Raw genomic sequence first — 18,640 nt, forward strand, 5'->3', positions numbered from 1 at the left:
TGTTACAGAATATTTAGTCATGTTGTTGTCAATGTTGACTGAGTGGCCATACTTCTTTTTTTTTGTAAATAAAAGCCATGCCTTTTGAAAAAACGGGCCTACATTTATTTTTTCATCTTCATTTTGAATAAAAAAATAATCGGCAAAAGGAAAAAATAATCTATAGATTAATCGAAAAAATAATCTATAGATTAACCGATTAATCGAAAAAATAATCTATAGATTAATCGATAGAAAAATAATCGTTAGCTGCAGCCTTATCTAAGATACACACGTACATTTATTTATCTGTGAATACACAGGGACAAATACTGATGCAGAAAGCTTAAAGATCACTCTTGGTTCTCTCCCATCTAGCTGGAATCGCTGCCTGCAGAAGATGACGACGACAATGGTGGAACATCACCGCGCCCCAATACTCAGGTTAGTTCAGGAACACAATGGAGGTTATTTTGTGTCTTTATTAAGAAGGCTTATTTTGACACTGAATTTATGTAACTTAATTTTTTGCATTTAAATTTTGGGAACTGAATTTTATGCTGACAAGTTTTAAAATTCAGTGTAAAAAAAAATCAATGTTTTAAAATTCAGTGTTTATAAATTTTGTGTATAAAAATTAAGTTTACAAAAAATCAGTGCTGAAACATTTGCTGCTTCAAAAAGCAACACTCACTTCCGGTAAATTTAAGACTGAAGCAATCGATCCTGTTTCAGAACCAGCCAATGAGGTGTCAATTTTGATGTCACGCGACACTGAGTTATTGTGACACTGAGTTATTGTGACACTGAGTTTTATAACACTGAACTATTTTTTTCAATGAAGTTGTCAGCATAATTTGACACTTTACCCACCATCTCCCAGTGCCACCCACACTGGTTTAAATGTAACTTAGATATTGGGTTTCACGATGTAAAAAGCGCTCTGAGTCACTAGAGAAAAATCGCTATATAAATATAATTTACTTCACTTCACATATACATGTGATATATGAATGTATTTCCATATGTATACATATATATGTACACATATGTATACCGTAATTTCCGGACTATAAGCCGCTACTTTTTCCCCTCGTTCTGGTCCCTGCGGCTTATACAAGGGTGCGGCTTATTTACGGCCTGTTCTTCTCCGACACCGACGAAGAGGATTCCGGTGGTTTTAGTACGCAGGAGGAAGACGATGACACAATGATTAAAGACTGACTTTTCATATACCGGTTGGCTGGTTATTTTGATAACGTACAGGCGAGCACTTTGTATTACTTTGCACCGTTGTATTATTTGTACTCTGCACGAATGCTGTTCGCCATGTCAAAGATGTGAAAGTTTGATTGAATGATTGAAAGATTTATTGTTAATAAATGAGACGCTTTGCGTTCCCAAACAGTCATCTCTGTCCCGACAATCCCCTCCGTGGTAGCAGGAACCCCTATATACTACGGTAATTACACATCAAAACCCTGCGGCTTATAGTCGGGTGCGGCTTATATATGGAGCAATCTGTATTTTCCCCTAAATTTAGCTGGTCCGGCTTATAGTCAGATGCGGCTTATAGTCCGGAAATTACGGTACATATATATGTACACATTTATATGTAAATATGTATTTACATATATATGCAGTGTTTCCCATAAACTGCCAACATACCTGTGGCGGTCGGGGCGTGGCTATGGGTGTGGTCACCATGACATCATCGAGTAATTTGCATAATTTACTACAATATGATTTTCTCTAAAAAAGGCTCAAAAAATTTATACTTACTAATTAATAATAACAGTTTTGTTTTAAATGTCCATCCATCCATCCATCCATCCATCCATCCATCCATTTTACAATATAATTACAACACTTTGTGTACATATTTATATACAGATTTGAACAATAAGTTATTCACTGAAATATATTTATTAATCGTGGTTCTTACAACAAATATATCTTATAAAATATAAAAGCTAAAATGTCTCTTAAAGCTCTGCCCCTTTAATTAGTGCATACTAAATAATTAAACTTTAGCCTACTACTACAACCATATTATTTACCAGCAACATAAAGTGAAACAGAGGCAGAGGTGTCCTGCCACAGTCAGTAACAAATAAACAGAAAACAGTAGTGGTCAAATACGAATAAGGCAACAAGAGAAGTATCCTACACTTCTCTTTTGTAAAGTAAATGTGAACAGCCTATATGGGCATCTACATCAACTGTATGATTTGCCTGAGAAGCTGGATAGGACAAAAAAAAAAAAAAAGTATTTTATTCGTGGCGGACGTAATTCTTTCGTGGCGGGCCGCCACAAATAAATGAATGTGTGGGAAACACTGATATGTGTTACATATATATGTAAATACATGGGGACAAACACTGATGCATAGAGCCTAAGATCCCTCTTTGTTCTTTCCTATCTAGCTGGAATCGCTCCCTCCAGAAGACATTGACAATGGCAGAACATCGCCACGCTCGAAGGCTCAGGCAAGTTCAGGAACAGCACTACCAACTGATACAGTTATGAATAAGCCAAGTACTACTGCAAACATTATTTAACTGTTAACATTAATTGTGTACATGCAACAAGCTATAAGCTATATCATCTTTGCTATGAGTCATAGTAATTAAGCAGCGTATCATTGACTGTCTTCACAATCTCTACATGTCTTTCTCTTTTTTTGTACATTCTAAATAGTAAAAAACTGCTAGCAATAGGCCACTAAAGAGGCGTTCACACATTACTGGTTTAGATGGCGTTTCGGCAATTCGGCGTGTTCCGCCAAAGGCCGTGTTAACACCGTAGGCAAACACCGGTCATCCCCCATGAACCCTGAGAGCTGCAGAGAACCGCCCAAAAGACTGTGTGCCAAACTCCTTACACCATGTAAAGATAGGCAGCCTCCCTGTTTGCACTGCAAGATCGGTGATAATACCATGTTTACACCGCCGTAATCCGCCAGTCACACCATGTGAACTTGGTAACGACACGGAGGTGGCGGATTTACATGGAGGCACTGTGGTCTCGTCCAAAGCAGAGAGAGTATGCAGTATGTAGTACAGCACTTTATCCATGAGCTCTAGTGCAATGCACACTGATACTTTATCTTTATCTCCAAACTGTAGATTTTATGCCTACATCAAAGTGCCACCTATGTCTATCAAGCTCCATGTTCTAGATGTTTAAATGTTAGTTGTCTGGTTGAGGTTGTGTCTGTGCTTGTGTTTTTGTTCTGTTGTTTTTGTGTATGTTAAGAAAGCAATGATGCACTGTGCCCAAGACAAATTACCCCACGGGGACAATAAAGTTGAACCTTGAACCTTCAACCTTGATGGTCGGTTTTAAAGTTGGTCGCAATTATGGCGCCCTATCAGAGACCAATGAGAGAGAGGATCTCCTAAATTACTGGTCAAAAGCCCCTCACGTGATTATAGTAGGACCTGAGACGAGGGAGTGGCTACACGACACGAAGATGGACATATGAAGACGATACATGAAAGAGAGAGAGTGATTATAGGGCGCCATGTTTGCTACCAACTTTGGAAACCGAGTTGTACATACTCTTTCTATACATACAGCTCAGGTCTCATCAAGGAGCTACACGTTGGATACTGCGGTTGATGCGCAGTATATGGTGGAAGCTGCTTTTCTAATCATTCTGAGTTATGGTTATCATTAGAAATGTCCGATAATGGCTTTTTTGCCGATATCCGATATTCCGATATTGTCCAACTCTTAATTACCGATTCCGATATCAACCGATACCGATATATACAGTCGTGGAATCAACACATTGTTGTGCCTAATTTTGTTGTGATGCCCCGCTGGATGCATTAAACAATGTAACAAGGTTTTCCAAAATAAATCAACTCAAGTTATGGAAAAAAATGCCAACATGGCACTGCCATATTTAGGGCCCGCACGGCCCATTGTAAAAGGAATCCCAACGGGAGTCCTTTTGCATTGGGACGAAAGGACCTATTGTTATTGTAAGGTTTTATTATTATTATTATTACTAATATTATTATTATACCGGCCGCCTCTTTGAGCTGCAATTTGACCCACTTAACATGCTTCAAAACTCACCATATTTGACACACACATCAGGACCTGCGAAAATTGCCATCTAATAAAAAAAAACTAAAAACCCCAAAACTCAAAATTGCGCTCTAGCGCCCCCTAGGAAAAAACAAAAACAAACTGCCTGTAACTCCCACTAGGAAGGTCGTAGAGACATGAAACAAAAACTCACTTAGACCTACATTTCATAATTTTACATCCTCGGGCAAAAACCAACAGGAAGTTGGCAATTTCCCCTTCAAGACAAAAGTTTACTAAAAACCCTCATTTTTGCCTCTTTGAGCTGTAATTTCACCCCCTTAAAATACTTCAAAACTCACCAAACTTTTCACACACATCAGGACTGGTAGAAATTGCCATCTAATAAAAAAACCGAACCCCAAAACTCAAAATTGCGCTCTAGCACAATTTTTGAATAAAACACAGACAAAACTGCTCCTCGGAGGAAAACACAGACAAAACTGCTCGTAACTTCAGGTAGGAACGTCTTAGAGACATGAAACAAAAACCTCTACGTAGGTCTCACCTAGACCTACATTTCATACACTGACATCCTTCAGCAAAAATCAACAGGAAGTTGGCAATCACCCCTTCAAAACTAAAGTTTCATAAAAACACTCATTTTTTAAAAGTCATACATTTTACTTTTTGATACCGATAATTTCCGATATAAAATTTTAAAGCATTTATCGGCATCTCTAGTTATCATAATAAAAAGTATAAACTTACTTTGTCTTGAAAATTATTTTTACCACTTCCCATAATGCGTTTACGGTAGACGTCTAATGAGAAAATTAGGACATCGCATGGAGTAAATTAATGTGTACATGTATATGTTAGATATTAACATCCCTCTTGGTTCCCTCCAATCTAGAAGGAATCACTGCCTCCAAAAGACGGTAACGACAATGGCAAAACATCTCCACGCTCGAATACTCAGGCAAGTTCAAGAACGCACAACACCACCACCCACTGGTCTAACTTTGAATAAGTCAAGTACCACTGCAAACCTTATTTTACTGTTAATATTAATTGTGAACATGCCAAAAACATGTGATCCAAACAACCCACAAGCTGTATACTATATCATCTGTAGGGATGATGTTTGATAAGAAATTATCGAGTTTGAGTCTATTATCGAATCCTCTTATCGAACCGATTCCTTATCGATTCTCTTATCGAGTCCAGATAGGTTGTTGTATATGTAAAAAAAACACACAATATTTGGTTTAACAAAAGCTCACTTTTATTATATAAGAAAACAATTTAATCTAATAAATAAATAAATATTGACTGTTACCCCCCTAAAAAAATAAAATAAAATAAATAAACATTGACTGTTGTTACCCAAAGTATATTAAGTGGGATTTTTCAGAAAAACAAATATATACAGTAACACAAAAACAAGCTGTCACTGTGATCACTATAGGTGTATAAATAATAATATAGTGTTAAATAAAATCAGTACCTTGGGCACAAAGCTAGAAATAATACAGCTCTCCAAAAAGTGCAATTCTGCTGCTATTTGACATAACTGTTTATGATGCTTTGACATTTTTGCACTGTAAAGAAAGAAAGAAAATTCTATGAAGAGAAAAGTTGTTTGCAAATGTGGTTACAATGCTAAAAAATGAAAAGTTAAAGCTAAAAAAAGAAATACACTTTATTGAGTTAACATTATTTCTTTATAGGGGGAAAGATGTTACGAGCTAGGGAATATAACAACTACACTACCCATCATGCAACGGGAGTGACGAGCATGCGCGGTAGCCCCGAAAAGTGTTGTTGCATGTCGTCACCCGTGAAAGTAAACGTCAAGAACTCAGCCAACACGCCTCGTCTGCATTATTTATAATTAGACAGACAACACATATACAGTGTGAAAAACAAAAGTTAAAAAAGGGAGATATGTTGTATATATATGTATGTGCTGCGGTTGTTTTAAGAACGTTGCGCCAGCTGCCGTAAAGGAGGTGCGTTGCTAGCCTGGTTGCTATGTTTCCGGTGGGTCGTAAAAGTGTTCTTCATGAGTTTGTACCCTGCTCAAAATCTTATTCATTGGATTATACCTTTTGTTTTGAACTTTATTACACCTTGCAGCGCTTTTTCCCGTCCATTGTTTGCCTGCTTTCGCTATCTGCGCCTAATGAGCTACGTGACTGATTTATTGTGATGTCACACGGAGCATTTCTGGTCGGGACGGGATTCGTTCCGAGGGATTCGAATAAAGAACCAACTCTTTTCTTTACTATAGTGGTCTCGCTAACGGGATTCGAGTCCGAGCACTCGGTTATTTTCTTATCGAACAACCGGGAAAACCGGTTTCGAGTATCATCCCTAATCATCTGTGCTATGAGTCATAGCATTAAGCAGTGTAAATCATGTCTTTAAAGTACCAGTAGAGTGGAAAAACAAGTTGACTTTGTATGCTTAATTGTGTTTTATTGTATCCATTAAACCAGGGGTCCCCAAACTTTTTGACAAAAATGTAGCTGTTTGGGCACAATACCCAGCAATATGTTTGGAGGAGAAAACATAAGGCCTTTAATCCCAGGAACACCACGCTTACCTTCAAGCATGGTGGTGGTAGTATTATGCTCTGGGCCTGTTTTGCTGCCAATGGAACTGGAGCTTTACAGAGAGTAAATGGGACAATGAAAAAGGAGGATTACCTCCAAATTCTTCAGGACAAGCTAAAATCATCAGCCCGGAGGTTGGGTCTTGGGCGCAGTCGGGTGTTCCAACAGGACAATGACCCCAAACACACGTCAAAAGTGGTAAAGGAATGGCTAAGTCAGGCTAGAATGAAGGTTTTAGAATGGCCTTCCCAAAGTCCTGACTTAAATGTGTGGACAATGCTGAAGAAACAAGTCCATGTCAGAAAACCAACACATTTAGCTGAACTGTACCAATTTTGTCAAGAGGAGTGGTCAAACATTCAAGCAGAAGCTTGTGAATGGCTACCAAAAGCGCCTTATTGCAGTGAAACTTGCCAAGGGACATGTAAGCAAATATTAACATTAAACTTGGGACTTCCCGCGGGCAGGATTTTGGACGTTGGCAGGCCTAATCCGGCCCGTGGAAACGGTCTGCGAATCATATAGTTGATGTAGATGCCCACATCTACATCAACGGTAGGGGCGGTATAGCTCGGTTGGTAGAGTGGCCGTGCCAGCAACTTGAGGGTTGCAGGTTCGATTCCCGCTTCCGCCATCCTAGTCACTGCCGTTGTGTCCTTGGGCAAGACACTTTACCCACCTGCTCCCAGTGCCACCCACACTGGTTTAAATGTAACTTAGATATTGGGTTTCACAATGTAAAGCGCTTTGAGTCACTTGAGAAAAAGCGCTATATAAATGTAATTCACTTCACTTCACTTCATCTGACGTACAGATTTATTTTAGGAAAGATAAGTGTGTTATACTTCTCTCGTTGCCTCTTTTGTATTTGACTTTATTAAATGTCTGGGGAGACTTTTTTTTTTAAAGAAAACCAGTTTTATTTTCCGTAACATAGAAATGTATCACAGCTGTTATCTGTTTTATGGAGTAATGTAATTAATATAACTGGCACCCAGTTTTATTAAAACATATTGATTTTGAATCGAGAATTGTTTTGAATCGAGAATCCATGGTGCCCAAAGATTTACAGCCCTAACATTTATGTATTTATTTGTGAATAAATGTGGGAAAACACTGACGCAGAAAGCTCATGATGCTTCTTGGTTCCCTCCTCTCTAGATGGAGTGGCTGGCTCCAATAGAGGATGACGACAATGGCGGAACATCGCCCCACTCCAATACTAAGGCAAGTTCAGGAACATGCAACATACAACTTTGAAAAAGTCAAGTACCACTGCAAATGTTGTTGTTTTACTGTTAACATTAATTCTCTACATGCCGCAAACATGAAAGCAAAACAACCCACAAGCTATATGCTACTGTATACATTTTGGAAATGTACTCACCATTCACAATCCCTATGTGAGACAAGAATTCTTTTTTGTGCATTCTGTATTGTAAAAAAAACTGCTTGCAAGAGGCAGGTCATGGGGATTAACATATTTTGCCTTTGAAGTGCTCTTAAAAACAATGTTTTATATACATGCTGTAATCTGTAACAGGCACATTAATGACAACTTGTAATATTTACACGGCTCTTGGAGTACATTAATCTGGAGTACACAACTATTCAAGTATTTATCTGTGAACACATGCAGAAAAAACCCCACTACTGCAGAAAGCTTAAGATCGCTCTTGGTTTTACTTCTTTCTAGCTGAAATCGCTGTCTCGAGAAAAAAAAAAGGGAAGAACATCGCCACACTCGAAAACTAAGGCAAGTTCAGAAGCACGCAACAACATTACCAACAAACCTAACTGTGAAAAGGTCAAGTACCACTGCAAATGTTGTTTCACTGTCAACAGTATTTTGTACACGCCACAAACATGAAAGCAAAACAACCCTAAATAAGACAAGAACACAAATGTCTTTTTTTTTGTGCATTCCAAATAGTAAAAACTTTCCCGCGGTAGGCGACTAACACTGCGGGTAATGGGGATTAACATACATGCCTCTACAGCGCTCTAAAAAACATCCATAAACAATGTTTTATATACATACTCTAAGTATGGCTGTAAAATAGTAACAAGCATATTATTGATAACTTGTAATATGAACACTATTTTGGTAGGGGTGTAACGGTAAGTGTATTTGTATTGAACCGTTTCGGTACGGGGGGTTCGGTTCGGTTCGGAGGTGTACTAAACGAGTTTCCACACGAACATATAAGGTAAAGTCTTAACAAGATGCTCCGCTTCCTTCTGCCTGTATGTCAGTCCTCTACACAGCACCCAGCATTGTCCCACCCACACAACCATCTGATTGGTTACAAACAGAGCGGTAACAGCCAATCAGCAGTGCGTATTCAGAGCGCATGTAGTCAGTGCTTAGCGTTTAGCAGGTAAGCATCAGGCAGCGGGCTCTCCCCAAATTATAATAAACACCTCCCAGTCAACTACTAGTAACATCACTATGAGCCTGTTGACCTTCTAGAAATATAAACGGCAGCTTCAGCTCGCTCGCAGTCCTGGCTTGAGGTGAAGGCTAATTCGCTTTTAGCGTAATGTTAGCTAATTTTGTGGTGTGTGTGTGTGTGGGCGTGTGTGTTACGGACAACAAAGCCCTGTCTGTCTGTTATTTTACTTTACCTTTTTCTGTGTTGATTGAGCTGTGTTGAAGCAGCAAAAAAGGACATTATGTTAAATGAAGAGTTTCTGTCTCTGATAGTTGATATAATAATGTAAGTGCATCATTAAGCCTACATGAACTCCATGGTGTTCAGGGATGAATAGTCTCTCCTATTGCTATTGTACTATTTTTTCAACTATAGTTACATGAATCATTAGTAATGCAGCAGCCTAGTTTTGAATGGCAGGGTCCCTGCTATCACATGTTGATAAAAATATAACATTTACATAATAAAAATCAACTACAGGCTTCCCAAATGCTGTAATAAATTAAGCATGATGAGTTGGCTTGAAACTGTTTAATGTTGCACTTTTTACATGTAGAAGAAAAGTTTTGTCGTTTTATTTAATCTGAGCAACAACTTGAGGCAGTTTAATGTTGATTAACGTGGGCAGAATTATTATAGTGTTTCCAATGTTAAAAGGATAAAGCCATTGTTTACAAATTTGGCAAATAAATAACCAAAAAATTTATATTTTGTTGTTTTCTTACTGTACCGAAAATGAACCGAAATGTGACCTCTAAACCGAGGTACGTACCAAACCGAATTTTTTTTATACCGTTACACCCCTAATATATATATATATATATATATATATATATATATATATATATATATATATATATATATATATATATATATATATATATATATATATATATATATATATATATATACAGTGGGGCAAAAAAGTATTTAGTCAGCCACCCATTGATTGTCAATGGGTGGCTGACTAAATACTTTTTTGCCCCACTGTGTATATATATATATATATATATATATATATATATATATATATATATACACACTACCGTTCAAAAGTTTGGGGTCACCCAAACAATTTTGTGGAATAGCCTTAATTTCTAAGAACAAGAATAGACTGTTGAGTTTCAGATGAAAGTTCTCTTTTTCTGGCCATTTTGAGCGTTTAATTGAGCCCACAAATGTGATGCTCCAGAAACTCAATCTGCTCAAAGGAAGGTCAGTTTTGTAGCTTCTGTAACGAGCTAAACTGTTTTCAGATGTGTGAACATGATTGCACAAGGGTTTTCTAATCATCAATTAGCCTTCTGAGCCAATGAGCAAACACATTGTACCATTAGAACACTGGAGTGATAGTTGCTGGAAATGGGCCTCTATACACCTATGTAGATATTGCACCAAAAACCAGACATTTGCAGCTAGAATAGTCATTTACCACATTAGCAATGTATAGAGTGTACTTCTTTAAAGTTAAGACTAGTTTAAAGTTATCTTCATTGAAAAATAAGGACATTTTAATGTGACCCCAAACTTTTGAACGGTAGTGTACATATTACGCTCTACCACGGTATCGAGCACTATTTTTTGGATAATCTAATTAAGACATATATATATATATATATATATATATATATATATATATATATATATATATATATATATATATATATATATATATATATATATATATATATATATATATATATATATATATATATATATTATATATATATATATATTATATATATATATATATATATATATATATACCGGTGTGTGTGTATATATAATATAAAGGGTTGTCTATTATCCACTTTAAACACTGCTTTTAACCTTTATAACCCCTACCAAACTTTTGACATATGTTTTCACATATATTTCACATAAATTTAAAACCAAAGAAAGCATCTGCAAAAACAAAAATGTGCAGTACATTTGTGGAAAAAACAGTAATAACAGAGTTGAACTGGAAATGTTTTGAACCCAGTATGGCTACTTGATGAAACATTCACTGTGCAGTACCAATGAAGTACGTAATATGTTTTCGCTGAAGGCTTAGGTCGTGTTGTTTTGTACGGCGGCTAGAAGCCTCGCTGACTGCTCTATGAAGCAGAATATTATATTCCACTGTGATGATCAATTATAATTAAATCTGCCACTTAGCGAGACCATGGTAGTTGAAGCCTTAATGGATTGGGCATTTGATATTGGCAAGAACGACAGGTGGAAGAATTAATGCTATGTTATGATAATGTACGAAGCAGCTTTGCTAGACATACCATAATTACCGGGTTATTAAATCCCGGGTCTGTACAATAATCAAAATACCATAAGTCTAAACTTTTAGTGCTATCATTTCTCATTTCCCATCCGACAACATCACTGCTAACACTTATGTCTTAATGCAGGAGCGTCACTTGTCCGACTCGTCAAATGAAGGCCCTCCCGATTCCTTCCCGAGCGACGACGACATTTCAGACGCTCTTTATGACCCCGGCAAGGATAATGACTCTTTCTCCTCCTCGGACGAATTATGTCGCAGCCCGGACTCCCCCGTGTCCCGCAGGAAAGACAAGTCTCCCCTGAGATCTCGCAAGGCTCGAAAGGAAGTGGCCAAACCGGACTGGACTTTGCTGAAAAACGTGAAGGTGCGCGCCATGAAAGAGAGCAGAAAGCGTGTTTACCGCAGGAACCACTGCTTGTTCTGTGCCAAGGCCGTGTTCAAGATGGCCAGGCACCTGCAGAGAGCTCACAGCCACAGAGCAGAAGTCGCTGCGGCCATACAGTTACCCAAAGGCACCCGGGAAAGGCAGAAGGCATGGAACCGATTGATGAACGAGGGGAACTTTGTGCACAATAAGCACGTGTTAAAGACGGGCGAGGGGCAGCTGGCGCCCAGAAAGAGACCCCGCATAACGGGGAAAGCCCAGGACTTTCTCCACTGCCTCCACTGTCGAGGCCTTTTTAGGAAAAAAAGCTTAACCTGCCACATGAGGCGATGTCCGGAGAGGAAGAAGAAGGACAACGAGGCGCGGATACGGCAGGAGCGCGTGGAGACGCGGTGCGCCCTGCAAGCCATCGGAGACCTCGGCATCAGCCTGGGCTTCCGGGCTGTCCTGTCGCAGATGAACTACGACGACGTGACGCGCCTGATCCTGACCGAGCCCGTCATGCTGCAGTACGGCGAGGACATGTTCAAGCATTACGGCCCCGCCCCCAAGAGGCAGGAGTACATGCGGCAGAACCTCCGCCAGATGGCCAGGCTAGTGCTGGAGGCCTGGAAAAACACCCCGCTGAAGAAGCTGGAGGATTTCTTCCTCCCTGACAACTTCCAGCACGTGGTGTCGGCCGTCAACGTCCTGGCCGGCCACGACCCGGCCAGCAAGACCTACTGCACGCCCTCGCTGGCCATCAAGCTGGGCTACTCCCTCCAGAAGGTCTGTCTCATCGTCCAGGAGAGAGCGCTCAAATTTGGCGACGCGAGCCTGGTGGAGTCAACCAACGACTTCCTGGTTGTGTACAGGAAGGAATGGAACAAGATGATTTCTTCTGGCGCGTTGTTGGAGCTTCGGAAAACCAAAAGTATCTCCAAGCAGAAGGTGCCGGACGTTCAAGCTGTGAAGCAACTCAACTTCCACGTGGAGAAAGTCCACATTCTTGCTGAGAAGAAACTGCGGGCAGCCCCTTCTGCGGAGACTTATGGCGCCCTGGCCCGGGTCATTCTGGCCCGGATCGTGCTTTTCAACAGGAGGCAAAGCCCCGAAGTGTCCCTGATGCCCCTCACGGCTTTGAAGTCCTGTAAGAAGCCCAACCCGCAGGACAACTTGGACATATCCGTGTGCGAGCTGGAGAGGAGCATGTGCAGGGTCTTGACTAGAATCGAAATACGTGCCACAAGCGGCAGGATGGTGCCGGTCATATTGAAGTCGTCCTTCCTAGCGACGCTGGAACTCCTCGCAAGTGTCCGCAAGGTTTGCGGCGTCCCCGCCAAAAACCCTTATTTGTTCGGCCGCCCACACACACTCTCAGCCTACAGGGCCTCCAGATGCATCCTGGTGTTCGCCAAAGACAGTGGCGCCAAGGACCCCGACAAGCTCTCGTCCATCAAAATCCGCAAGCACCACGCCGCCATGTTGCATCTCATCAACCTGAACGCACAGGAGGCGGAGCAAATATTGGGCCCCGTCAATTGTGTGAAGAGCCTGCGGGAGAACCTCAGCCTGGAGCTAAAAGACGTTGGCCTGGACTCTGAAGGTAAAACAAGACATCAATATTGTGCAATTATAGTGTAGCGTAGAAGCTGGGGACAAGTACAGGTGTCTTTTTCTCTTTGAACGCCAGCCTCACAGATGTCATTTTTGCTTTGCGGGCAGTGTGTGTTATAGGGGTGTAACGGTACTCAAAAATGTTGGTTCGGTACGTACCTCGGTTTAGAGGTCACGGTTCGGTTCATTTTCTGTAAGAAAACAACAGAATATACATTTTTGTGTTATTTATTTACCAAATTTGCAAAATCTTCCACCAAAAATATTTTTCTTAGTGTAATATTTGATGTGAAGTAATGGGAACCTTGGATAGGTCAATAATTCATAATAACATTGATTTTGATTCAATATTATGTTTTGAGCAATGACAGTTTGAAAGAAAAAAAACAGCTTTGTTTTATTAGTCAACATTGCAACTTTTTCTAAATTACATTTAACCTTTAAGCTTTTTTATTTCACTTTTGTTATGTTTTTGTTTATTTTAATAGTATTTTTAGAATGTGCCGTGGGCCTTCAAAACATTAGCTGTGGGCCGCAAATGGCCTCCGGGGCATACTTTTGACACCCCTGCTATAGATAATAAAAAATGAAATCTGATAAATCTATGGATAAAAAGCAGAGCCTGGCGACGCGTGCGCGTTTATCATAACTCTCTCTCTCTCCCTGTCTCTGCCCCTCCCTCACCAATGCTGCTGCACGCACAATTTGTTTTGTTTTTAACCCCTTCTTAACCCTGAACGTACATTGAAAATACACGCAACCCTAACTCAAAATGCCGGACATTTGAGGCATTTAAGAAACTTTGCCCTGACAGCTCCGCAAAAGAGGACATGCCCAGTGAAAAGAGGACGTATGGTCACTCTATCCTAGCCCGTTAGCTGCTAGCATGCCGTGTGTTGTGCCTCGGTGTGCATTGTTTACACAACGTGCGTTACGCTACTTAATATGTCCATGTGGAAACTTGTTCGGTACACAACCGAACCGGAACCCCCGTCTGGAAACGGTTCAATACAAATACATGTACCGTACCTAGTGTGTTACCATGGATGTAATTTGGGGGAGGAAAGACATTTTTCAAAAGACAGTTTTTGTCCACTGCACTTTTTAACTGTACAAAAGTAATGTTACGCTATTGAGTGGAGACAAGTCAAACACTTGTGCCAGGCGGAAAACTTCCGTTCAGACTGAAGCCTGCCCCTATAAACCGCCCACAAGCTCATTGATTAGGTTTTTTGGCGCTGCTCTGTTGCCAAGGTGACACTGACGGACAGCACGCGGCAGCTGACCTTTCAGCGGTCAGATGCCAGAACGATTTGCGATCATTCACAAGATAAGATATTTCGGATAGAAATGATTTAAAAGCAGTTGACGTTAAACGCAAAGTACTGCAACATTCTGATACTACATAAAACACAAAAATCCAAAAATGAATTGCCAGTCTACAGATGATCTGCAAAGGAAGTGTTACGAATATATGTGCTGAAACAAAAGTGATCACTTTTTTAAACACAGCTTTTGTAATATTACGGGTGTTGTTTCCAGTAAATTATAGAGGGGCTGGACTAACCAGAGGGAGGTTTTTTTTGTGAAGCAAAAATAGCACACAAAAAGGTCATTACTGACACCTAGTGGCACCTAATGCTTAATAAACCATTTAACTTCTGCCAGGAGGTTATGTTATTAATCATTTAGGTAGTTGAGTTTTAGAGTTTATTTCAAACATGCAAGCATACAACATGATGCATCACAATTTCCAGTGTCTCTTAAAAAGTTAGTTAGTTAGTTAGTTTTAGCAAAGTAACTCAAGTTATGGGCGTATTCTTATTAAACTTTCAGGAAATGTCCAAAACGAGAGCGTTACCTTTAGTTTAAATGACGATGTGTGTGTACGCTAGCAAAGTGGAACGCTCTCCCTGACCACCTGAGGGCACCACAGACTGTGGATGCTTTTAAAAAAGGCTTAAAAACACTTCTTTTAAATAAAAAAAAAGCATTTTTTTTTTAGATATATGCATACTAGTTTTAGCTATTTGGCTGGTCTAGTTTTTTTTTTTTTTTTAATTTTTTATTACCTTTTTATTTATTTTTTTTATTTTATTGTATACACTGTAGCACTTTGAGGTTGTTTACTCAATGTAAAGTGCTTTTTACAAATAAAATCTGTTATTATTATTATTATTAAGATAGTAAATTACTTTCACACCGTTTCTTTAATTCTGCCATTGCTGGCTCAAAAAGTTATGGGTGTATTTTGTTTAAACCTTTTTGGAAATAAATTGGGTAAGAAAGAAGTGGTTACATTTTGAGACTGATTCGGATCACCGTCTGGATTCAGGACTTAATTATTGGGAGGTAGGGCTGAGTGGAGGTCTGCTTTTTGTGTGCTTTTTTAGTTTTATTTAATCGATATTAAAATCATAAATACCGTATTTTTCGGAGTATAAGTCGCTCCGGAGTATAAGTCGCACCGGCCGAAAATGTATGATAAAGAAGGAAAAAAACATATATAAGTCGCACTGGAGTATAAGTCGCATTTTTGGGGGAAATGTATTTGATAAAAGCCAACACCAAGAATAGACATTTGAAAGGCAATTTAAAATAAATAAAGAATAGTGAACAACAGGCTGAACAAGTGTACGTTATATGAGGCATAAATAACCAACTGAGAACGTGCCTGGTATGTTAACGTAACATATTATAGTAAGAGTCATTCAAATAACTATAACATATAGAACATGCTATACGTTTACCAAACAATCTGTCACTCCTAATCGCTAAATCCCATGAAATCTTATACGTCTAGTCTCTTACGTGAATGAGATAAATAATATTATTTGATATTTTACGCTAATGTGTTAATAGTTTCACACATAAGTCACTCCTGAGTATAAGTCGCACCCCCGGCCAAAATATGAAAAAATACTGCGACTTATAGTCGGAAAAATACGGTACCAAACATTTTATAGTATCTGTTATATTTATAATTTTGAGTAAAAAGTGTGTCCTGTGTGGGTTATGTGGTCTTGGATATGTCAGTTTTTTTCTCTGTACTTTCAAATGTTTAAAAATAGACAAATGAGGGTCGAAATTTCAAATGTACTTATTTTTTTAATATATGTTTTGTAATATGTATCTTTTAGGCCAACATCTAGCAAGATTACAGTTTGGAGGAGCGTGGCCTGGGCAATGGGAGAACTGCGAGTCCTCCAGGGGAGCGTCTGGTGCAAGCGTGATTAATTGTATACCGTCTAGGAGGGCAAGGAACAAAGGTAAAGGTGGTCTTACAGTATGTGGTCATCACAGACCCTTTAAGTGTTTCATCACAGGAAGTAGTAGTTCATTTTCATTTTTTTTTTCATTTATTTATTTATTTCAGGCAATAACATAAAAAAGTACAACGTTGACAACACATAATAATATAAATTAATATAGTGCAAAAGGTAATGTAGAGTATGTAATTCATGATTGTCCAGTTTTGCCTGAAAGGGAGTGGGAAGAAGATAATTGATTTAATCCCACCCCCAGTTCTCCATTCAGTGATTATTCACATGAGTTTCACTCTTACTTTGTTCAAGGGTTATAATACAGATGTTGTATCATAGTGGCATTACCACAGGTAACAATAATTATTACACTGTAACAATAATTTGTATCAATAATGTAGGAATAATGAATATACCAACAATGGTAATAGACAACATAGCAATAATGGTAAGGAAACATTGAGCACATGTTAACACTTTGAGACAGAGTATAGCAGCAGGTCAATTTAAAGACCCTCATCTCTATATTTGAACCAGACCCCATGTTTGTATAACAGTTTAAATCGATTAATAGTTTGGCATTGCTTGTGATGTAAGTCCAGTTTGTTCCATAGTTGTACTCCGCATACAGACACACAGAAACATAGTTTTACTCCGCATACAGACACGCAAAAGCGTTTACGAGTGGTTTGAGCTCTCGGCAATAAGAAATATCCAAAGCCTCTCAAGTTATGAGCCTGCACTGGTCTTATAAAAAACGTTGTAGATTAGGCGGCAATAATTTGTTAAATGCTTTATATAAGATTATTAATGTATTATATTTAACAAGGTCATCAAATTTGAACAACTTTGATTGCATAAACAGATTGAGTATGTTCTAAATAACCAACGTTGTGAATGATCCGCACTGCTCTTTTCTGTAATATGATCAGAGGATGAATTGTGTTGTGGTAAGTATTCCCCCATACTTCAACACAGTATGTAAGGTATGGCAGTACCAAGGTGCAGTATAGAGTACGGAGTGCATTTTCATTGAGGTATAGTTTTGCTTTGTTTATAATTGAGAGGCTTTTGGAGATTTTTGTTGTAATGTGTCTGACATGAGGTTTCCATGATAGTTTACTATCAATTATTACTCCCAAAAATGTATTCTCATTTACGATTTCAATTTGGGTACCATCAATACTTATTTTCTGTTCAGGCGTTATGTTGCGATTTCCAAACATCACTATCTTAGTTTTATGTATATTCAAAGATAATTTATTTGTGTCCATCCATTTTTTTACTGTTTAGTTCTGTGTTCATTGATCAATTCACCCGACAACAGACTGATGATTCAAAGAGCTTTTTTTTTTTATGTCCTCTACCTTTTGCAGGCTCCCAAATCCAAAGCAAGCACAAGTGGAGCGAGGCGGAGGTCCACGCCGTGGAGAGACATATGATGCCCTTAATCTGTGGCCACAAGGTGCCGCAGAAAGAGGACTGCATCCGGTGTCTCAACGCTGAGCCGCATGCACTGGGGACGCGCTCGTGGAAGGGCGTCAAGGACTACGTCAGGAACAGGATCACCGCCCTGAAAAGACAACAGCGCTCATAGCTGACTGAGAACGGCGGAAGGGACTTGGAGCTGCAGCACCCTGTGTATATCTGGACACATTTATTGAGACATTTAGTTTTTACGGCTTGCTCTTCCTGCATATTTAAACGTGTGTTTGTTCTTTGTTGTGCCATTCCAGACACAGCATTCCTAAATGGTGTTGTTTTGGCACTGTACTTCACAGTATATGATATTTCTTCTTTGTCAAGTCAAGTCTCATTAGAAAAAGAGGAGGCACAATTAAATGTAGTTTTTAAAAGGACCATAATCATGAATAACGTGTAAAATTGTTTCAAAGAACCACTTTTGTATTCTGAATTGTCTTTAACGCGTCATTTCGCCTTTTATTTTGAAGGGATGCCCAGAAATCCATTTTCCTGCCAAGAGCAACCATGATGCTAGCGATGTCGGATGTTAGCCTCGGTTTCGTTGAAAAGTGAT

At 39.1% G+C, this 18,640-nt stretch overlaps 1 protein-coding gene across 1 annotated transcript in view; it reads left to right on the plus strand.

Moving 5' to 3' along the window:
* The window catches only part of LOC133632147 (uncharacterized), a 28,129-nt gene extending 9,653 nt beyond the window's left edge, over nucleotides 1–18,476 (plus strand). Inside the window, exons 5-12 of the mRNA XM_062024394.1 lie at nucleotides 358–423; nucleotides 2,407–2,469; nucleotides 4,938–5,003; nucleotides 7,804–7,869; nucleotides 8,339–8,398; nucleotides 11,483–13,328; nucleotides 16,480–16,608; nucleotides 17,979–18,476. Of these exons, the coding sequence (XP_061880378.1) occupies nucleotides 358–423; nucleotides 2,407–2,469; nucleotides 4,938–5,003; nucleotides 7,804–7,869; nucleotides 8,339–8,398; nucleotides 11,483–13,328; nucleotides 16,480–16,608; nucleotides 17,979–18,199 (2,517 nt within the window). The 3' untranslated portion in view covers nucleotides 18,200–18,476. The remainder of the gene's footprint in view (nucleotides 1–357; nucleotides 424–2,406; nucleotides 2,470–4,937; nucleotides 5,004–7,803; nucleotides 7,870–8,338; nucleotides 8,399–11,482; nucleotides 13,329–16,479; nucleotides 16,609–17,978) is intronic.
* Nucleotides 18,477–18,640: the final 164 nt, after the last annotated feature.

Source organism: Entelurus aequoreus, linkage group LG17 (assembly GCF_033978785.1).
Source record: "Entelurus aequoreus isolate RoL-2023_Sb linkage group LG17, RoL_Eaeq_v1.1, whole genome shotgun sequence".
Taxonomy (NCBI): Eukaryota; Metazoa; Chordata; class Actinopteri; order Syngnathiformes; family Syngnathidae; genus Entelurus; species Entelurus aequoreus.